We start from the raw sequence: 23,479 nt of genomic DNA, 5'->3' as shown, positions 1-23,479 counted from the left end.
TCAAAACGATGCCCTGTGACATCACAATGACGCCATAACGCTTCGCAAAATCTCACACTGCATGAATATAACTTAAAATCTAAAGCTTTTACAGCTCATAGAGGCCAAAGATTTCAGCTAGTTGTGCCCCAGTCATATGTATAAAGATTATAATACACACCATTTTAGTATGTAATGCTTTAAGGTCATCGTTCAAAGGTCAGACATCAGCATGTTGTACTAAAAACATTATAGTTTTAGTGAGTTCTGACTCTACCTGTTTGTTTCTGTATTCGACAGAGTAAAAGTGAACTTTACAAGCTGACAAAAACATAATAAATATATAAAAATCAGTGGTTTGGATTATATGCATGCTTTGCTGCCCACCAGCAGGCTTGATGGGATATATTCGTGTCAGAGACAGACTTTTTACATTACACTATTTCTGAAAATGTATATATAATGCACCAAGATTTTTAGAGTTTGATGTCATTATAGAGACACCAGATAAGGCTTTTGGGGGCGTGGTTTCAGCCTTAGGTGTGATTAAAGGAAGCAACTAAAACACAGTTAATTATTTGCTTTATTGCTTATTTATACATAAAAGAGAAACCTTGCACAAGGTTGATACACTATACCCAAAGACGTACAGAATAAAGACAAAATATATGTTAAGATGTATTTACTAATTCCATATTATTACATTTTTTTAGAGCATTACATAAAAGCAGTTATAATTCTTTGGTGGAACAGAGAATATGGTAAGACAGAAAGCATAAACTGAGTTCACACTAATTTCTGATTGGATTATGTTTTTGTTTTTATAATCTAAAGCAGGGGTGTCAAACTCAAATACTCAGTGGGCCAAAATTCAAAACTGGAACAAAGTTGCGGGCTAACGTTAATATTTATTGAAATATATTTATTCCTCCAGATATGAGAATGAATCTTTTTTTTATGGACTCAAACACATTTTGCTGAAAAACTGAATATGGAACAAGCAAAGCTTAATACTAAACAATATATATATTAGCTGTATAATACCAGTAGGCCATCTCTGATAGTAATTTGGTATGGCTTCGCGGGCCAAATGTAAGTAGGCTGCGGGCCAAATTTGGCCCGCGGGCCAGAGTTTGACACCTATGATCTAAAGGTAGACACAAGTACAGTAACCCATAGTAAACTGAATCAACTACAAGACATGTATACATGTTTGGAAAATAATTTCTGTTGGAAATATGATATTACAACAAAAAGATAGACAAAGAGAAAAAATGTTTTTTTCTTCATGGAGTAGAATATTTCTTTTTAAGAAAACAAAAACAAAAGAAACAATGACTTAAACAATATTTGTGACCATATCATGCATCCTGTATCTTTTAAAACATGTATGATGTTGGTCTTTAAATTAAACCAGTCACACAATCATACAGTTCTGTCTAGTGTTGTAATTAGATCATGTCATGAATCTTAAAAAAAACCACAAACAGCAAAATTACCAGAAGTGTCCCAAAAAATGGTACTTTGAGAAGATACCATGTCAGAAGTAACGAGATGAAAACAATTATCCACAAGTCACAATCATTTCTTATCCACTCTAATAAATTGAATATTTTTTCTATTACCCATCTTACCCATTCTGGTACGTTACCATCACCTAAGGCTCTTCTAAGTGTTTCTACCACATTTGCTGCTGGCCCTCCAGCTCTTGCATCTGTTGTTCCTGCTGCGTGTGGTGTAGAGTCTAAAGCTGAAGCCACTAATGTTATCGCTCTTGCTATGACTGATACAATAAATACAGCTCCCTCCTTTAATAATGGTGCTCCTACTGCTACAACTACACCAAACAGGAAACGAACAAAGCACTCCAGTCCTCCTGCTTTTTGAGCAACATTGCCGTCTTCTCTTTCTCCTTGGAGAAGTGGATCTTCTTTTGTCTTCCCTCCTTCTTCTCCTGTTTTCTTTGTTGTTTTTCCATCTACCTTGCTTGTAATTTCTGTCAGGGAACCTTTGTTTTTCACTTCTGATATAGGTTCTTTCTGTCCAATTAATTCCTCTGCTCCGTTTGTTGTTCCTGGGGTTAAAACTACAACAGCTGGTCCAGAGAAAGCCTTTGCCACTGATTTTGCTGCACAGCCTGTCAATTTGATCATCTTATTCTTAGAGACACTGTTGTTAGCCTTATTGTGGGTGTCTCCTTGTGGCAACATCTTGCTGGTGTAGCACCGATCTTTGTTTTCTGCAACTATCTGATCTACTGTGTTGAGCAGCTCTGTAACCTGGGACTGGCTGATGTCACCCTGTCGGCTGTATTTATTAATGATGTGGTATCGGCTCTTGCATTTCCTCATTAGATCACTCAGATATTTATTCTGATCTATAAAGTCTTTCATCTTCATTTCATCTGAGTCTGGTCCATCCTGAATAAAGACAACTGCAGCATATTTGAAAACTTCCTCTGAGAAATACTGACGTATTTTCTCAATAACAGCCTTCTGTTGCTGCTGCTCTGTGGATTTCTCCACTTTGAGCACAATGAGAAAAGCATGAGGCCCTGGAGTGCACTCAGTGATACACCTCAGTATTTCAGGCTTCAGCTCCTCCTCTGATCTACCTGGGCCAGAGAAATCAGGAGTGTTGATCAGGGTAATTCTTCTTCCATGAAGAGATTTGGACTTAGTTTTGCACTCAGTGTTGTCAACTTTGAACACATCTTCTCCCAACACGCTGTTTGCTAGGCTGCTTTTCCCAGATTTACTGCCTCCCAGCAGGACAATCCTGTACATTTTTTCCACTGAAAATGAAGACAGAACATTAATAACCTATGTGTGCTCTTATTAGAGGGAAAAGAAAGCAGGAAGGAAAACCATTGAAAATTTAAATATGCTCCGCAGGTTACCTCTGTGCTATTCCATATAAGAAAAGCATGAGACTAGGAGAGCACTCTGTAACAGGGCAAGCTTGGTTTACTTGAGGAATGCAACTAAGTCACACTCATGTCTCCTCAAAGATGTTGTTACCTTTGATGTACTTTTGAACCCCAGCTGTTTTTCCTTCCATGACAATCATAGTTGGTGGAACTAAAAAAGCAAAATGAGTTAGAATAACAAATAGAAATTATTGTCTTTGCTTAGGACTGTTTATTTACGTCGTCACATAAATGATTACTGATGTTAACTCAGCTAGTTTGCTACAGTACACAGAGAGGAAATAGTTAATGGCTTGCATAGATTATATTGCCTAATGACACACACACACACACAAGTTGTGTTTATTTATTTATTTTGAATACCTGTGTCTTCTGCTTGTGCTGTGACTCGTTTTGGTCCCATGTTTTCCTGCAAAACTGTAATAGTTGGCCCAAAGAAAGCCTCTGTCAAAGGCTCAAATCCAGGGCCTGTTAAGTTGATCCATACATCCTTAGACTGCCTCACTGACCCTTACAGAAGAGAATAATGGCAATTATAATATAATAATATATAATTAATTAGTACAACAATAACAACAATGCACACAAACACACACTGTTGCATTTCTTACTCTGTTTCTATTCTGACCAGTACACTTATTATCGATTATTACTCTATGTGAAAAGTCCAACTGAGATTTAAATTTAATTCCCAAAACAGACCTTACTACATTACTCATATCAAATAATTAATGCAATCTGGTGATAAGATTAATAAAATAATAATTTGTCCTTTCTCAATACAAGCATCCAGCTTGGCTTGCTGCAACTTACAGGTTTATAGATAATAATCTTAAAACTTCATCCAATTGTCTTTTTCAGTTATTTAAAATTTAATTTTTAAAATGCAGATATCATTATGTCTTTAGGGTTATAGGATTAACTTACCAAGCATTTTTGCAGTGAATGAGCAAGAAGCGGCGATGTTGTGTGTCTTGTTGCGTTTAAACCCAGTGAAGATTTCCAGGTTAGTTTCACTTGCTATTAGAAATATGTTCATATTGGAGGTGGGGATAGCTGGGGGTTTCCCTTTATGAGGAAACAAATTGTTGCATGCATTTTGTTTCCTTTTTACACAGAACATATTAAAACAAATACATTAATTGTAACCCAGTCGGGTTTTTTTGCTCAGATTGAAGTTTTACTTTTTGTGACTTGAACTCAAACAATCTTTTGGTGCTGGTCATTTTCCAGAGGTGTAATTATTTTAACTTGCTTTGAAAAAGTAAAGGCTTTTAAATTTCAGTGAGTGAAAGCCAACATATAATTGAAGGCTACATTTTAAAAAATGTGGATATCAATACTTGAATTTGTTTGGAATGTATTATTTTAGAGTGCCAGCTTGTGTTTGTCCTTTACGTTTTGGAGTGATTTAAAATTTGTAAGTACTATTAAAACTGGGTTTATTTGTATGTATTTAGAGCTGCATTTGAATACAGGAGGTGAAATGGCATTTTACCCATTCAGTTATTGATTTGCTGTTGTGCTTGTTGTCCTCTTGCATGGCCCGATTGTAGTCAAGTTGTAGCTGTTGGAGAGATGGCCAATCAATCAAGTCAATGAATCAATAACTGATTGAAGGGCTTTCAGCTTTAATACAAAGGGTTGTACAAAATCTTTCCATGAACTATTTTGCAAAGTTGGTCAAAAGTAAAGACTCTAATCTGATATGCAACTCCCGTCTCTGATCCATTCCCTGAAGTCTATCTGATTTTCTCCTTGTTTTTTAAGTTCTTTTTTGTTCCTCCTTCCTTGTTTTGAGTTCTTCCTCTACCTAGAACATATTTATCGTGTGTGCTCCAAAACAGGATGCTTTCAGTTCTTAAATATAAGACTAAATGCTTAATAAGCCACAGCCAAGCAGCCACTGAAGGTGGCTCTGATGGCAAAGCAGGAAAAACAGCATTTGGTGATTTCCAAGGGTTCTAGGCAGCAGGTAGTCACTGACTGCCTCATCCAATGTTTAAAAACAATATTTAAAAGTATGTCAATTTGTCCATTTGATTTTGAGCATCCTCCATTTTTTTGTGTACTATTCATTTAGTTTTCAACTTTTATTTTGAAATGGTAGCTGAGGGGGAGAGGTGCATAAAGAGCAAGTATGGGATACATCTAGGCTTTAAAAAAAACAACAACAAAAAAACAGAAGTTTTTTAGTGAAGAAAGATTGTTCTTAGTTTGGCAAATTCCTTTATATTTGTTGCTATTCCAAAAGATGGCGCCGGTGAGGTCGGCTGCCGTCACGACTGCTCCGACCACCTTTTCTTTGTCTTTGTTTTTTAAGTTAGTTTTCAGCGTCTCTAAATCGGCAAAATCATCACCATTGGGTACATTAGGTATGACAGTGACACTCTTGTTTCTATTGGTATACAATGTACTCACAATTCGAAGTTTTTAACTCTGGATCCGAGCTGGCCGAGTGAGATCTTGAGGGAGAACAAAGGGAAGCGGCGGCGGCCTAGAGGGAAGCGAGCCGGCATCAGCAACAGGCTGAGAGCTCGTGCACACCGCACACCTCTGCCTAGCATCCTGCTCGCCAACGTCCAGTCACTGGAGAACAAGCTTGATGACCTCAGGGCCAGGATAAAGTTCCAGAGAGACATTCGGGACTGCAATCTCCTCTGCTTCACCGAGACATGGCTGAACCCAGCGGTGCCGGACCACGCCATCCAGCCAGCCGAGTTCTTCTCGGTTCACCGCATGGACAGGACACGGGACTCGGGGAAGTCAACGGGAGGCGTGTGTTTAATGGTGAACAACAATTGGTGCAACAGTGCGAACGTTGTTCCTCTCACACGCTCCTGCACACCAAATCTGGAACTACTGTCCATCATGTGTTGTCCTTTTTATCTACCTCGGGAATTTACATCGGTCATTATAAGTGCCGTTTATATTCCACCACAAGCGGACACGGTCACCGCCTTATGCGAGCTGCATGAGGCACTCACACAGCACCAGACACAACACCAGGACGCTGCGCTTATTGTGACGGGGGACTTTAATACCTCAACCTCAAATGCGCAGCGCCGAACTTTTATCAACACATCACCTGCCCCACCAGAGGTGAAAGGACACTGGACCACTGCTACACTACGGTCAAGGACGGCTACAAGGCACAATCTCGCCCTCCGTTTGGCAAATCCGATCACGCCGCCATCTTCCTCATGCCAAAATACAAACGAAGGCCGAAACAGGAAGTTCTGGTTCAGAGGAAGGTCGCGCGCTGGACGGATCAATTGGTGGCCGCGTTACAGGACGCACTCGACGACGCAGACTGGGACATGTTCAGAAACAGCTCCATGTCTCCAAGTCAACGTGTTTACGGAAGCGGTTGTGGGATTCATCGGGAAACTAGCGGATGATACCGTGGAGACAAAGACTATCACAACGTTTCCCAACGAGAAGCTGTGGGTGGATAAAACCATCCGCGACGCTCTGAGATCCCGCACCGCTGCCTACAACACGGGACTCACGACAGGGGGACATGGACCCGTACAAAGCCGCGTCATATAACGTGCGGAAGGCGGTGAATGAGGCGAAGCAGCGCTACGGGAGGAAACTAGAGTCACAACTCCAACAGAGTGATTCTAGGAGCCTATGGCGGGGACTAAGGACAATAACGGACTATAAAGCACCAACAACCGGTATGACGAACGCGGCCGTGACTCTGGCAGATGAGCTGAACACTTTCTATGCTCGCTTCGAGGCTGCAGCTAAGGACTCCAACGATGCTAGTGCTAGCGGCGCTAACGGCTGCAGACAGGAAGATACTGCCAGCACCAGAAACGTGCTCGTCATCTCCGAGCATGAAGTAAGGAGAGCCTTCAAGAGAGTGAACACCAGGAAAGCAGCAGGACCAGACGGCATCCCAGGTCGTATCCTAAGAGACTGCGCATACCAGCTAGCTCCTGTGTTCACTGAGATATTCAACATCTCTTTATCTCAGTCGGTGATCCCCACATGCTTCAAAGAGTCCATCATTGTTCCTGTCCCGAAGAAACCCCACCCTGCTTCTCTCAATGACTATCGCCCTGTAGCCCTCACCTCAGTAGTGATGAAGTGCTTTGAACGCCTGCTCAGAGACTTCATCATTTCTTCACTACCAGACACACTGGACCCACTACAGTTCGCTTACCGTCCAATCGTTCCACAGACGATGCCACCTCTCATCTCCTCCACACATCACTCACTCACTTGGACACTAGAAGGGGGAATTATGTTAAAATGCTCTTCATAGACTACAGCTCTGCATTTAACACCATAATTCCCTCCACACTCACCACCAAGCTGGAGCATCTGGGACTCAGCTCATCTATGTGTCAGTGGATCTCCAACTTCCTAACTGGCAGACCACAGGCAGTAAGGATGAGCGGACATGTCTCAGCCTCCACCACTCTCAGTACTGGAGCCCCCCAGGGGTGTGTTCTGAGCCCCCTGCTGTACTCTTTGTACACATATGACTGTGTGGCCACTGCCAGCTCCACCACCATCATTAAGTTTGCTGACGGCACCGTTGTGGTGGGCCTGATCTCTGACAACAATGAGACGGCCTACCTGAAGGAGATTAGGAATCTGGAGAACTGGTGCCAGAGGAACAACCTCCTTCTAAACGTCAGTAAGACAAAGGAGTTGATAGTGGACTTCAACACTAAGCAGGAGAGGAACTACCAGACCCCCGTCATCAACGAGTGCCCAGTGGAGAGAGTGGACAGCTTCAAATACCTCGGAGTTCACATCACGCAGGACCTGTCATGGTCCTGTCACATCAACACCGTGGTGAAAAATAGGCCTGTCAGCGTCTCTACCACCTCAGACGCTTGAGAGACTTCCAACTGCCCTCCAAGGTGCTCAGGAACTTTTACTCATGCACCATAGAGAGCATCCTGACAGGAAACATCTTAACCTGGTTCGGGAACAGCACCATGCAGGACAGACGAGCTCTACAGAGGGTTGTGCGGTCAGCTGAGCGCACCATCTGCTCCAAGCTCCCTGACCTGCACTCAATCTACAGCAGGCGGTGCTGGACCAAGGCCAGGAAGATCGTGAAGGACCTCAGCCATCCCAACAACGGACTGTTCTCTCTGTTGAGGTCAGGAAAGCAATTCCGCTCCCTGAAGACCAACACAGAGAGACTGAGGAGGAGCTTCTTCCCGCAGGCGATACGGTCTCTCAATCACACCACCACACAGTACTGACCCACACATATGGTTCTTACACACACACTGGACATTCTGGACATTGTTTTCACTTCATCACTTAATCACTTTAAGCATATTTGCACTGCACAAGACACTAAATAATGTGGATTGCACAACACTGGTCACTATATTCTTCATTTCCAGTTAATACTTGTACAGCTGCTGTTATTGTGCATATATATATATATATTTATATTTCTTCATACATTCTTATATAGTTCTATACTGTGTATTGTGTATTTTGTTGTACAGTTATTTTATTTTTTAACTTGTAGCCAGTAACTTGTAACTTTAATTTTTATATTTTATTTTATTCCTTCCTAGTAAAATTTACCCTTTTTAATTTTCATATTTATTTCCTATCTTATTCATAGCCTTTTCTTTTTTTCTTTAGGTCACGAGCAGTTATCGTACTGTGTATGACTATGTACGTGACAAATATAATTTGAATTTGAATTTGTATTCTTGTTTTTATGGTACTACCGATGACATTCAAACACACTAACCTGATGACTGACTTTTATCTTATTTCCTAATGACTGTGTAATTCTTCTCTCTCTGTTTCTGTTGTTATTGTTTTGTGTGTATGTTCCTTCTTCCTTGTTTTGAGTACTTTCTCCACCTTGAAATGGATGCTCCGGTATGCTTCAGGAGAGAGCATACCTTTCAGTTACAAAAGTGAATGCAGGAAGGAGCACAATATGGCAGCACCCATAATATATTTATATATATTTTGTACTTTTTCATTAAGAAAGACTGTGTTTAATGTGTTTGATGCATTTACCAAAGCACAATTATTAAGAGGAACATTTATAAACATTGTATATTCAGCTTGTGATGAAAATATTAAATCAACTGTTATGTACTTGTTACATGCCCCAGGGGGATGTTTCTTCTTCCTACTAACTCTTTGTTTTGTCTAGGCTCCACCTCCTCTGTCCTGATTGGATGCTGCTCAGAGTCCAGCTAATTGTTAATCAGCAGAGCACTACTTAAGGCCTGTTTCTGGGCCCCTCTGGCCATTTTGATTGCCATGCCTGTGCAGGCTTGCATGCCTTTGTGACTTATATGTGCATTTTTTTTCCCTTTCTTTATTCAAATCAGGCAACAAAGTACATACCTCATTTACATTGACATAGTTTTTTTTTCCCCCTTTTCCCTTCCCCTCCCCTCTTTTTCCCCTTCCCTTCCTTCCTCTCCCCATCCTTTTTACATAAAATATAATTATCATTATATAAACAATCATATCTATGTCTATACATACACATTTATTATCCTAAACAAGTATATTCAAAGGAGGGAGAGAGGGAAAAAAGAAAAAAAAAAAACCCAAACGAACCCCCCCCCCCCAAAAAAAAAAAAAAACAACAACACCTGCGTAGACCCATATATATAATCTTGGGGCAGATATGAGAGGAGGCCAAACCTCTCAGCTTTACTTATTAAAGTAATCTATAATCTATAAATCTGATAAAAATATCAGACAAAGTTTTAAATATTTTAGACCAGTAGGTAGTGATATTAGGACATGTCCAAAACATATGTGACAATGAGGCAGAATTCTGGCCACATCGATCACATCTTGAATCGGCCCCAGGAAACATCCTTGAAACCTTCAATTTGACAGATGGAGCCTATGCAAGACCTTAAATTGTAGCAGTCCGTGTCTGCAGCAGACAGAAGTGGAGTGAACCAGTTCTTGTGCCTTAGTCCATTGATCTTTAGTGATGTTAGTAGCCAGTTCTTCACTCCAAGCATTTCTCAAGTGGTCCAATGTAGTTGTACTGTCTATTTGCAAAAGTTGGTTGTAGATCCTAGAAATAGCTCCTTTCTTTAGCGGGTTCATTAAGAATAGATCATCTGAAACTAGCTTTTGTGGTTCATTGGGAAAGGATGGAAACGTTTCTTTAATAAAATGACGTATTTGTAAATACTTGAAAAAATCTCTGTTTTCTATGGAAAATTTTTGTTGAAGTTGTTGAAACGAAGGAAAAAGATTATCAATAAACAGATCCTTGATTGTGTGTATCCCTTTGGAAGTCCATAGCTGGAATGTTGATCCTGAGAGCAATGTGTATGCTTGATTATGAATTAATGGTGTAAAGATTGAACATTGACGCCAATGAAAATGCTTTCTAATTTGAGACCAAATTTTTAGTGAGTCAGACACTACCGGATTTTTACATTTATGCTTACCCAGATCTGAGTTTGAATGAACCAAAGATTTAAGAGTATTGGAGAAAAAAGTCATACTTTCCATCCGTTCCCAATCAGGTCTATGTTCCCCACCCCAGAATGACATACAACGTATATTACAGGCCCAATAATAAAACTGAAAACAAGGCAACCCCATTCCTCCTGTAATCTTGGCTCTTTGGAGAAATATCTTTTTTATTCTGGGTGTCTTTTTGTTCCAGATAAACTGAGAGATTAACTGGTCTATTTTCTTAAAAAAAGGTTTTGTGATCAATATTGGGATACATTGAAACGAAAATAAAAATTTGGGTAAAGTGCATCTTTGTGCATTTATGTACATTTTTTGTATTCATGTTCAGACTGCCTGTAGGGGAGAGCGGCCTTTTGTTTCGACACCCTGTTTTTTCCTGTTTATGTGTTGTTAGGTAGGTTATGGTTATAGGTTGTATGCAGAGGCGGAGCCAGACATTGCATACACCCAGGGCTTAGCCCTAAAGGGTAATACGCGCACGCGGGGGGGGTTGGAAATGACAAAAAAAACCTGCTGTGAAGTTGAAGATTTATTAGGCTGTGTTATAAGCTTTAAAAAAAACAAAACTTAATATGAGAAAAAAAATATCACATATGCAGCTTAAAAATAGTTTTTTACTTAAACAGCAAAGCAGAACGAAATTAGGGCTGTTTCAAGATACGGGGACTAAACCCCATTTCAACCAGACCCAGAACTGATCCGGAATGAAAACAGTAGAATAACAGTTCAAAATCAGGACTACTTTAGGACTTAACCAACAAAGAACCAAAATCAAAACTAGATGACAGTAGCACTGAAAATCATCACAGATCTGCACTACTCTGACAACACCTCTTTATTGTGGTAACATGAGATTGTATCTTCGAGGCTTGAGTTTTGCAAACCTATCAATGACATTTTCAGGGTCAACATTATCCAAGTACTCATTTTCAATAGATAATATGGCCAAATCATTCAGCCTCTCTTGTCCCATGGTTCTCCTTAGCCACATGTGGAGACGACGCAAGGCACTAAAAGAGCGCTCACAGCTGCAGCTACTGACAGGAATGGTTAGTGCAATTCTAAAGATGACCTTCAGAGTTGCGAACATGTCCTCGTCAAGCAAGTGGAAGGCAGTTGTGATGTCGCAAATGTCCTCTTTTTCCATTTTTCTTTTCATGAGGTTTTTTGCCACAACAAGTTCTTCAGGCTTTATCGTCACATGGTAGTGTGCCGCAATGGGTTTTAAGGCATCTTCGGAAAGGAATGTTGGGGAGGATGGATTGCATGCCTGAATGCTCTCCATTATTTTCTGTCCTGCCCCAGAAAATCTGTCTGCTAGCTCCTGCAACATTCGGTCCAAACAAGGAAAGAATATCTCGTACCTAAACTCTGCAGAGCTTGTGAGATTTGGTGTTGCACCACACCTGGACTCAAGTACAAATCCTTCAAGTCTTTTCTGTTTGTGTCGTGCCCCCTGATGAATCTGGATGTTGTAGCTTCCACAAATGTCCATGGCCTTCTCAAATATTTCCTCAGCAGCAGCCTCTGTGCGCAGTTTACTTAGTGTATCAGCTACCGACATCTTGTACTCCACAGCTTTGCCCATGTCTAGCCTTTCTCCCTGCAGGTAGCGGTGCAGGCCTTCAGTGATGCCAAGCAGCTGTGAGAACATGATTAACATGTACACAGTCTTGGGTTTTGACAGCTTGGACAAGATCCCTTTAGCAATAGGAGTGTTTGTGGCCTCGAGAGTTGCTAAAACTACAGAAATGTTGTTGAGAAGGGCTTTGATGGAATTTACTTGGCCGGCCCATCTTGTGTTAGAGAGCTGAACAAGCTCACATGCAAACAGTCCAAGGTCCTTTTGCAGTTCCTTAAACTTTGTGTGGTTTACCAGGGAGGTGTTAAAAAATGTGTAGACATTTTCCAAAAGTCCAAAGAAGTCAGAAGCAGCTGGAATAGCCTTGCATGTATGGCAAAGGACAAGGTTGAGCTCATGTGCATAGCAGTGCACATATACTGCTTCACGGTGTCTCTGTCTGAAACGGGACTGCACACCACCCACAGGACCACTCATGACAGATGCCCCATCATAGGATTGAGCAACACAAAGTAAGTCACTGAGCGTGTGATACTGCAACAGCTCCTCAATAGTGTCTGTAATGCACTGTGCATCAAACCTTTCTAGTTTCCGTAGACCAAGAAAACATTCTTTGACATGGCCTTTACATGATACAAAACGTACACACACTGCAAGCTGTTCCGTGTGCCCATCTCTAGCCTCATCAGCCATAACAGAGTACATCTTAGCTTCCTTCATCTCTTTAACTATATTTCCAGTTATTTCATGTGAAATACTGGTTATCATCTCATTTTGTGAAAAATGAGACAGATAGGTAGCATGTGAGACAGGACTGTAATTTTTCAAAAATGGATCAAATGTTTTCAGCAGCTTCATGCACTCAAGGAAGTTCCCTTGATTATGACTGGTGGATTCCTGCTCATCGTGGCCACGGAATGGTATTCCTTGTTCCATCCATCCATCCATTCGCTTCCGCTTATCCTTTTCAGGGTCGCGGGGGGCGCTGGAGCCTATCCCAGCTGTCATAGGGTGAAAGGCTGGGTACACCCTGGACAGGTCGCCAGTCTGTTGCAGGGCTAACACATAGGGACAGACAACCATTCACACTCACATTCACACCTAGTGGCAATTTGGATTATCCAATTAACCTATCCCCACAAGCTGCATGTCTTTGGACGGTGGGAGGAAGCCGGAGTACCCGGAGAGAACCCACGCAAACACGGGGAGAACATGCAAACTCCACACAGAAAGACCCCGGCCTGATGGTGGAATTGAACTCAGGACCTTCTTGCTGTGTGGCAACAGTGCTAACCACCGTGCTGCCCTTGTTTTCCAAGGAAACTTGTTACAGCTAAGATCCTGGGGAGATATTGTCGTCTCTCTGAAATCTCTGCTGCGCTTGCTGATCTAAGTTGCTCAACAACGTCACCTTGGTTTTTTGTGGTCTTAAAGCTGTGCCAGCAGATCATAGAAGACGAATGGCTGGAACTCTTTTCGTTCTCCCTAAAGGCATTTAAAGCCCTCTTCCAATTGCAGAACCCTGAATGACTGAGGCCATCTTTTTTTAAAGTATTCTGCTTCCCAAAAATGTGACATGAAAAACAGAAAGCCAAGTTCCTCACAACAGAATACTCCAGCCATGTAAACTGCTCACACCAACTCTTATTGAACGCCCTCTGCTGGCCTCCAAACTGGCTCAGCGGATATTGTGGGAGGACATTTTGTCTTGGACCACTTTCTAGAGTTCCTAAATCATCTCTTGCTGCTCCTTCCAGTAAACCTCCTTCAGTTGTCCTTAACGATTCACCTGCTGCATCAAGTTTGTGCCATATTATTTTTAATTCTACCAAAGTACTCTATTTAGATTCAGAAAAGTTTATATAACTAATTAGCCTTGTTGTGCAAATAAGTTTGCATAACTTAATAAATATAGAATTTGAAAAATAACAAACCTAAAAAGATATACTAGGTACTAGATACGTGTTCTGATGTTTTGGCAAACAACCATTTGACTAACATGTCTGTCTCACCTGGTTCTTGTTCCATTTCTCTTCTGTCCTCATTCTCCTCTCCATCTCCCTCTTTCACCCTCTCTCTCCCTCTTTGTGCTGACAATCAAACCAAACACCAACATCATCAAATATACAGTTGAAACCAGATATTTACATGCTCTTCAGATAAAAACACAAACACTTATTTAAGGTAAAACCTCAAATTAGACTAAATGTTTAATTTATATTTGTTAAATTTAAGAGTAAAGAGAGAAACTATCTGTATTTCTTAATTGTAAATGGCACCAAATTGTATTCAAAATTGAGCCACACTTATGGAGCTCCACAGTTCTTTTCCTGGTGTTTCGGTTGACATCTCTTGATTTTTCCCATGTCAAAGAAACAGTGTTTTGCCTTATATGCATCCACAGGTGTGCCACCAATTTACTCACATGGACTCTACGAACCTATCAGAAGCTTCTTCAGCTCAGAATGGAATCGTCTGGAGTTTCTTATTAATTAACAATAAACTTAGTGTACATGTACTCCTAAATTTGATGAAAGTGATAATAAATAGACGGATTTCTCTCGCTTTATTCTGACATTTAACTAATTCAAAATATATTTCAATATTTATCTAAAACAAAAGTTTACTCTAAATTGATGTTGTACAGTAAAAATGTTTTATGTTTTCTCCCTAAAGTGTATGTAAATATCTGGTTACAAATGTGAATATCCTGCTGTGTACTGAAATCCCTCTTGTTTTGCATAGAAATATACTGAACAACATACAAAGCATAATATATAAAATAACATTTACCTGAGTTTTTTCTTTGAAAGAAGCCTCTAATGTCCATTCTTATATTTCAGTACATAACTGAAACCGATTTAGTCGGGGAGGGTAAGAACTGAAAATATGAAATAAACACACGTAAGCTAAGACTCTCTAAAAAAATAGCATTGTTGTTGTTCGGCTTTTCATTTCGCCATTTGTTGATTCACTTGAAGAGCGAGTAACGTAATATTGGTCAAGTGATCAGTTTGATATCAATCTTTGGTGATGCACCGTCATATCTACATTATTTGTACGGTACGAATGATTTGCTTTGGTACCTGGTCAAACTTAAGCTCTCCTTAGTATGGCTGGCTCCGTTTCTCCAACAGCACACTCACAGGCAGCAGCTGCCCCGCCCTCTCGCTCAGTCGCTTAGTGCCTGAGCTCGGATCATACCAATATCAGGGGGGATTCACGCACCGTGTGCACTATGTGCTTCAAATATTGTGTGTACTTTTTGTTTTATACAGTTGTCAGCCAGGCATCTAACTATGAAAAATTTACACTCCAAAAGACCCCGGGCTTCTGACAAAACAACCCACGCTCCGCCCCTGGTTGTATATCAGATTGCAGGATAGCCAAACCAGACAGTTCCTATAGCTCCTCTTCATCCTATACCAGTACTTGGTGAACCCTTTGAACGTGTCATTGTGGACTGTGTTGGTCCATTGCCCAAGACAAAGAATGGTAATCAGTTTTTACTGACTGCAATGTGCACTTCGACTCGTTTTCCAGAAGCTGTCCCACTCAGAAGAATAACTGCACCTTTGGTGATTAAAGTTTTGACAAAGTTTTTCACTACTTTTGGTGCACCGAAAGTAGTCCAGACAGACCAAGGAACTAACTTTCTGTCTAAACTTTTCAAGCACGTCATGCAGACTCTTGGGATTAAGCATGTTGTGTCAAGTGCATACCATCTTGAGTCTCAAGGAGCATTAGATCACTGGCATCAGACACTCAAGGCAACGTTGCAGAAATACTGCTTGGATACTGGAAAAGAGTGGGATGAGGGAGTACCCCTGATGGTGTTTGCCATACGCGAAGCTAAGCAAGAATCCCTTGGGTTTAGCCCAAATGAACTAGTGTTTGGTGATTCTGTTCGGGGACCTTTGAAGTTGTTGAAAGAACAGTTCTTGTCAACAGACCATGTGATGAAAACTAATGTTCTGGATTATGTTTCACAATTCAGAGAGCGCCTCCCTAAGTCCAGGTTGGCAGCTGCAGAAACCCTCTCCTCTGCTCAGGGGAAGATGAAGAGTTGGTATGATAAGAAAGCTGTTCCTCGATCTTTCAATCCAGGTGACAAGGTTTTGGTTTTTCTACCAACTGCTAGCTCTGCACTATCTGCCCGTTTCTGTGGACCATACCAGGTGGATAAGAAAGTAAATGACACTGACTATGTGATTAAAACACCAGACAGGAAGCGTAAAACACACTTGCGCCATCTCAATATGCTCAAATCTTATCATTCTAGAGCTGATCCTCTCTGTGGTCCCGCAGATAACTCTGTGCCATCTCCATCAGAGCAAATCTCATCTCCAGAAACTCTCTGTCATGTGACAGCTGTGTGCAGGCAGGAAAAGGACCCAAAGTGCAGACTCCGGAGACAGACGTGAACTCAAAAAATAGCTTTAATGCTGAACTCAAAGTAACAAACATTAACGCAGGCAGGAAAACCAAAACACACAGCATACTGTAAGTGAGAGTAGATAAGAGTAGATCACGACACTAGTGATCTGACGTTCTGTATCGAGGCTTCGAAGCTTGTGTCGAGTAATGGAGGGGGCGTTTCCGTGATGCACGTATCAAGGCTTGCTTCATTTATGGGACGAGCTGAAAATGATGACGTCCGAAGCCTCGCTTCCCGGCTGTACCACGTGACCGGTTCATGAAGTGGTTCGAACTTTGCCGCAAGATATGACAGCGATATAAACCCCTCAGACTTCATTCAAAATGTGGGTGTTTGATGGAGAGTTGTTAGTGAGAGTTTGGAGACAGTTTGGAGGTTTATGAGAGTGAGGAGAGAAAGTCAGGAGAGAATGGAGCCAGCTAAGAAGAGGAGGATGTCCTCCCCTGTGTGGGAACATTTTGATCTTATTCCTCCCAACAAGGCATGTAAATTTCTGCAGAAGATGTATTTTCATAATACTGATGGTGCAATAAAACTTATGTTAAGCTGTCTGTACTTTTGTACAAGGTGAAGTGTTTGCTATGTGCCAGGGAGCTGGGATATAACAACAACACCTCATCCACGCTTAGGCACTACAGAGCTTTGCATGAGAATAGGGGGAACACTGATTGTGGAGCAAGACCAGGTGAGCCATCAAATGCCATGATAATATAGCATGCTGTAATGTTACTAAATTATATAATATTATACAATGCAATAAGTGACGTGTGTGATATTTATATTTGTGCTTTGTTGTTGTTGTCTTTCCTCAGGAAAACAATCTCCAATAGATGAAGACCTGGTTAGCATGGTGATTGAGGACTCCCAGCCATTTAGCATTGTGGAGGACAAAGGATTTAAAAGATTTGTTAAATCATTAAATCCTAGCTATGTTCTCCCCACTAAAAAGGTCATAAAAGTAGTGAAAATTTAGTTTTTACAGAATAAAATGTGAACAGGCAGGACTGAGGCTCAAAGCCTCAGTGTGTAGCTGTCCATACCTCAGTGTTACAAAAGCACAACTACTGTCCACACCCCAGCCACACCTCACCTCACAGTAAATGATCATTTCCATTTTAAGCATTTCCAAATAATCATTTTCCATACTGCCAGTATAAATATACACAGTATACTGCCATCACTACAATATATATGCTTTACACACTCCTTTTGTTGTTGACATTTACAGTAGTGATGGGACGTTCTGTATCGAGGCTTCGGAGCGTGTGTCGAGTAATGGAGGGAGCGTTTCCGCGAAGCGCGTATCGAGGCTTGCTTCATTTATGGGAGGAGCTGAAAATGATGACGTCCGAAGCCTCGCTGCCCGGCTGTACCACGTGACCGGTTCATGAAGTGGTTCGAACTTTGCCGCGAGATATGACAGCGATATAAACCCCTCAGACTTCAATCAAAATGTGGGTGTTTGATGGAGAGCTGCGGTTAGTGAGAGTTTGGAGACAGTTTGGAGGTTTATGAGAGTGAGGAGAGAAAGTCAGGAGAGAATGGGGCCAGCTAAGAAGAGGAGGATGTCCTCCCCTGTGTGGGAACATTTTGATCTTATTCCTCCCAACAAGGTATGTAAATTTCTACAGAAGATGTATTTTCATAATACTGATGGTGCAATACAATTTATGTTAAGCTGTCTGTACTTTTGTACAAGGTGAAGTGTTTGCTATGTGCCAGGGAGCTGGGATATAACAACAACAACACCTCATCCATGCTTAGGCACTACAGAGCTTTGCATGAGAATAAGGGGAACAGCGATTGTGGAGCAAGACCAGGTGAGCCATCAAATGCAATGATAATATAGCATGCTGTAATGTTACTAAATGATATAACAATATTATACAACTGTTATAAGTTACGTGTGTGATATTTATATTTGTGCTTTATCTTTATTGTCTTTCCTCAGGAGAACAATCTCAAATAGATGAAGACCTGGTTAGCATGGTGATTGAGGACTCACAGCTATTTAGCATTGTGGAGGACAAAGGATTTAAAAGATTTGTTAAATCATTAAATCCCAGCTATGTTCTCCCCACTAAAAAGGCCATAAAAGCAGTGAAAATTTAGTTTTTACAGAATAAAATGTGAACAGGCAGGACTGAGGCTCAAAGCCTCAGTGTGTAGCTGTCCATACCTCAACGTTACAAAAGCACAACTACTGTCCACACCCCAACCACACCTCACCTCACAGTAAATGATCATTTCCATTTCAAGCATTTCCAAATAATCATTTTCCATACTGCCACTATAAATATACACAGTATACTGCCATCACTACAATATACATGTTTTACACACTCCTTTTGTTGTTGACATTTACAGGCTGTGTGCAAAATGCCACACTCTTCAAATTCATGCCAGCTATTATTTTTTACGTCCAGTAGGTGTCCTGCTAGAGCAAATGAAGCTTCATGAAGCTTCGCATTGGGGTGAACCAATTGGATGAAAAGCTTCAGTGCTTCATGGGGCTTCATCTGCCCATCACTAATTTACAGGCTGTGTGCAAAAGGCCACACTCTTCAAATTCATGCCAACTAATATTTTTACATCCAGTAGATGTCCTACTAGAGCAAATGAAGCTTTGCGCTGGGGTGAACCAATTGGATAAAATGCTTCATGAAGCTTCATCTGCCCATCACTACACAACACCAACAAACTGAAACACAGGGCTTAAATACATAGAGGAGCAATCAGGGAATGGGCAACAGGAGGAAGACACAGCTGGGGCAAATCAGGCCTAACGAGACAAAGGAAGCAATACCAGACGCATTTACATGAGACACGGACTTTCAAAGTAAAACAGGAAACATAACACAGACTGAACTTACAGACACAGACTCACGGGCAGGCAATACAACAGAGGGAACATAGACGTGGGACCAGGGCAGACACAGACACTGACTGGACACGGGGATATAGCAGACAGGGGAGACAGCAACTAAGGATTACACAGAGACATAAACCATAAGACAGAACTCTAACAAAGAAACCAAAGACTAGAAATGATAAATAATATAATAAACTCAAAAACCCTGGGTCAACGACCCAGGCATCCTAACACTCTCTTGTTGAACTCTTCCTCAGGACTGAGGTCGAGTTTAGATGAAGATGGGCTCAAACTTTGTGATGCCAGCTACCAGAATGCCAGAATGCTTAATTCTGAGGTACTGTCCCAGTTGTCTACATATCTTTCTCACTTGACCCATGAGCAACAGTTAGATATTGAAAGCCTTGTCAACATTCATTTAAAACTCTTTGGGGACTAGCCTTCACGTACTACTGTAATAGAGCACAACATTGATGTTGGGAATGCAGTGCCTATTAAGCAGCATGCTTACCGTGTGAATATGGCAAAAAGGGAAATGATAAACAAAGAAGCAGACTACCTTCTGAAGCATGGATTGGCTATCCCAAGCTATAGTCCATGGAGCTCTCTGTGCCTGGTTACGCCAAAATCAGATGGAACACCTCCCTTTTGCACAGATTTCCGCAAGTTAAATGCAGTAACAGTACCTGATTCTTTCCCACTGCCCCGTATTGAGGACTGTATTGACAGCGTCAGATCTGCTGCTTATGTGAGTAAGCTTGACCTTCTTAAAGTTTATTGGCAAGTTCCTTTTACAAAAAGAGCATCAGAAATCTCAGCTTTCGTAACACCTGATCACTTTTTACAATATACATGTGACCCGTGGTAGGTACCGTTTTCATGGATGCCTGGATGTTAAACTCAATTGTTACACCTGGTAGAGCAGAACGCTGATCATTTTATTAAAGATGAAAGACTTTAGACAGTTTTTCAACTCTCAGTAATGCCATAGTGATCGTTTGATATATGGACCTGCAGCGGAGTTTAGGCCCAGACACAGCTACTGACATCAGACTTAACAACCGGATTGTGTTAGCTGTGCAACCTGGGACTGGCTACTGATGTTGTCACCTTGTCGAGTGTATTTATTAAAGATTTGGTATCGGCTTTTGCACTTCCTCATAAGATATTTATTCTGATCTATAAACTCTTTGATCTTCATTTCCTCTGAGTCTGGGGAATCTTGAATTAAGACAACTGTAACAACAAAAAAACAAAAAACAAACAACCTTTATTTGTCACATACACAATTATACAGGGTACAACATGTATTGAAATGCTTTGTGTCCGAGCTGCATATTTAAACACTTTCTCTGAGAAATACTGGTTTATTTTCTCAGTGACAGCCTGCTGCTGCTGTTCTCCACTTTGAGCACAGTGAGAAAAGCATGAGACCCTGGTGTGCACTTAGTGATCCACCTCATTATTTCAGCCTTCAGCTCGTCCTCTGATCTACCTGGGCCAAAGGTTTCTTCCAGTTAAAAGGGAGGTTTTCCTTCCCACTGTTGCCAAAGTGCTTGCTCGTAGGGGTCATATGATTGTTGGGTTTTTCTCTGTATCTATTATTGTAGGGTCTACTGTACAATATAAAGCACCTTGAAGTGACTGTTGTTGTGATTTGGTGCCATATAAATAAAACTGAATTGAATTGAATTGAATTGAGTGTTAATCAGGGTAATCCTTCTTCCATGGAGAGATTTGGACTCTGTTTGCCATTCAGTGTTAACTATAAATGCATCTTCTCCAAACATGGTGTTTGCTAGGCTCCTTTTCCCAGCTTCACTGTCTCCCAGCAGGACAATCCTGTACATTTTTTCCACTGAAAGGAAGTGAAGACAGAAAATAATTGGAGATTATCTATCGGAATTTCAGGAGCGGGACCACGCCTCTAAAGACGCTCCTTCCGGTTGTCATCTATATAGGTTCCACCAGTTCTGCAAGCTGTTCTCATTTCATGCCCCACCCTCCCTCCTTGTTTTCAATTCTTTAATGTCTTCACTTCTATTTAGTGCATGGGGATCTGTCAGGGCCAGGAGCTGTCGCCAGTCCCCTGCGAGGCCTTCCCCAAACCACAGCTCAATTCATGTCCAAGCATTCACCTTTACCTACTAAAACGCAAACTTCAAGTGAGATGGACGCACCTGCTTGGCATCTGCTATCATGCCTCGCCGGCATAAAAAGCTGTTCTTGCCTGTGGTGGGTGTTGTTGTTGGTATGTTGAGCTGGCAGCGGGAGAGCTGCAGCTGTGTGTGTGTGTATACCAACCGTGAGCAAAGTGTAAATAAAAGTATGCTGAAAGCAGTAAAATGTCGTTAGGTCTGCTGTGGTTGTTTACAGTAATGTTTTACATTCACTTATGTAATATAATTATTTGGAAAATGTACATGTAATCTACTAATTGAAATTACAGATTTTGTCATGAATGGTTTATGCACAGGGTTGAAGTCCTGATAGATCATTTAAGTCCAGCTGAGGCCTCGACTTTGACTATGACAGAACCTTGATTTTTTTTTCTTTTCCAGCTATTCATTTGTGCTTCATTTTCCTGTTGCATGACTCTGTTTCTATCAAATTTTAACTGTTGGACAGATGGTATCACAAACTTTACTCTCGAGTGCTTTGACATACAGAGGAGTTTACAGTCAACTCAATAACTGCTAAGTTAAAATTTCTCGTGCTTGCAAAAATAAGCCCAACTCTTCACCAATCCAACACTGTGTCGTGCTGTGAGGTGTTTAAGTTGTTCTGCTGGGTTTGGATTTTGTCAAACATTGCACACCTAACACCTCCACCTCATTCTTTTTTTATGTCCAAAGAACATTATTCCAGAGGTCTTGTGGTTTTTTTTTTTTAGCTTCCATGTTCTTTTTAGAGAACAAACAAGCCATACCTTTTTTGTAATTAAACTCATAAATGGTAAATGACTCCTGTGGAGTCTAAGATTTAGAGCTTTGTTTTATTTATCTTTTTTATATTTAGTTTTGCACTTGTGAATAATAAGAGTTTCTGAAACTGATGGCTTTCGTCATTGACATTGTGCTGACACATTCTTGAATTCCACAGATCAACAAACTCTAAAACCTTAAGCATCTTTTTCATTCTTTCTTTTTCTTCCTCCTTCCTTGTTCTGAGTACTTCCTCTACCCAGAACTGGTTTGTGCCGAATGCTCAGAAAGAGGATGCTTTCACTTTTTTAATACAAAAAACCCAACAACAAATAACAAAGGAGGAACTGAAGCTGCCATCATTAAGTAAACTGAAGGTGGCTGTGATGGTAAATCATTGTATTAAAATTATTTTAGTTTGTGTATTTAATTTTGAGTATCTTAAAATAGGTTACTGTTTCTACACTTTCACATAGAAAGAAAAAAGATGTGTGTACTGCCCCGACTATTAGGCCCAAAATGCACTGCACATCATTTTTGTGGCCTCTCATGGTCTTTACTGTGTGTGTCCTGCTAATACCATACCTTACTAATACCATACACATATTTTGTGTACAGTTCAAATGTATCAAACCATGCCATGTGTGAGTGCTCCCTGGTTGGTGTGATTGTGCTGTCCTACACTTTGTTCGACCAAGAAATGATTGTCTTTCAGTGCTCAGCAGTGCCGTAGTTGTATTGTATGTGACACGACCTTTTGTATAGAAATATCACTTTAATTACTAAACAGTTTATCCAAAAGTCCTTGAATTAAAGTCGGAACTACGCACTTCAATTTCACATCATTTAAAATGTACTATAGTGGGAATACAAAGCAACATTAAGAAAAGAAAAAAAATCCTAACTGTAATTCATATGGAAGCAGTAAGGATATAGTTTTCTGCATTTTCACTTAGTTTTTATTAAATAAATAATTACGCATATGAAAGGACATAGAGAGAGAGCTGTGCAACATACTTTGTTTCAAAACAACACCCTGTGACATCACAATGACACCATAACTCTTCGCAAAATCTCACACTGCATGAATATATCTTAAAATCTGAAGCTTTTACAGCTCATAGAGGCCAAAGATTTCATGCTTTAAGGTAATAGTTCAAAGGTCAGACATCAGCATGTTGTAATAAAAACGTCATAGTTTTAGTGGGTTCTGAATCACCGGGTGCTACTTGTTTGTTTCTGTAAAACAGTACAAATATATAAAAAACCCAGTGGTTTGGATTATAAATAA

At 40.7% G+C, this 23,479-nt stretch overlaps 2 protein-coding genes across 2 annotated transcripts in view; both read right to left on the bottom strand.

Moving 5' to 3' along the window:
• Nucleotides 1–544: 544 nt before the first annotated feature.
• On the bottom strand, nucleotides 545–3,410 carry LOC113014136 (uncharacterized). The gene is made up of 3 exons (XM_080298475.1): nucleotides 3,272–3,410; nucleotides 3,000–3,059; nucleotides 545–2,773 (listed from the first exon to the last, which is right to left on the bottom strand). The coding sequence occupies exons 1-3, from the start codon at nucleotides 3,309–3,311 to the stop codon at nucleotides 1,431–1,433; spliced, it is 1,443 nt and encodes a 480-aa protein (XP_080154601.1). The 5' UTR covers nucleotides 3,312–3,410; the 3' UTR covers nucleotides 545–1,430.
• A 7,797-nt stretch (nucleotides 3,411–11,207) lies between these two features.
• Nucleotides 11,208–23,479, bottom strand: part of LOC145423255 (uncharacterized) — a 59,323-nt gene continuing 47,051 nt past the window's right edge. Inside the window, exon 5 of the mRNA XM_080295530.1 lies at nucleotides 11,208–12,014. Within this exon, the coding sequence (XP_080151656.1) occupies nucleotides 11,208–12,014 (807 nt within the window). The remainder of the gene's footprint in view (nucleotides 12,015–23,479) is intronic.

This window comes from Astatotilapia calliptera, chromosome 3, assembly GCF_964374335.1.
Source record: "Astatotilapia calliptera chromosome 3, fAstCal68.1, whole genome shotgun sequence".
Lineage (NCBI taxonomy): Eukaryota > Metazoa > Chordata > Actinopteri > Cichliformes > Cichlidae > Astatotilapia > Astatotilapia calliptera.
This window is presented reverse-complemented; position numbering and strand designations above follow the sequence as displayed.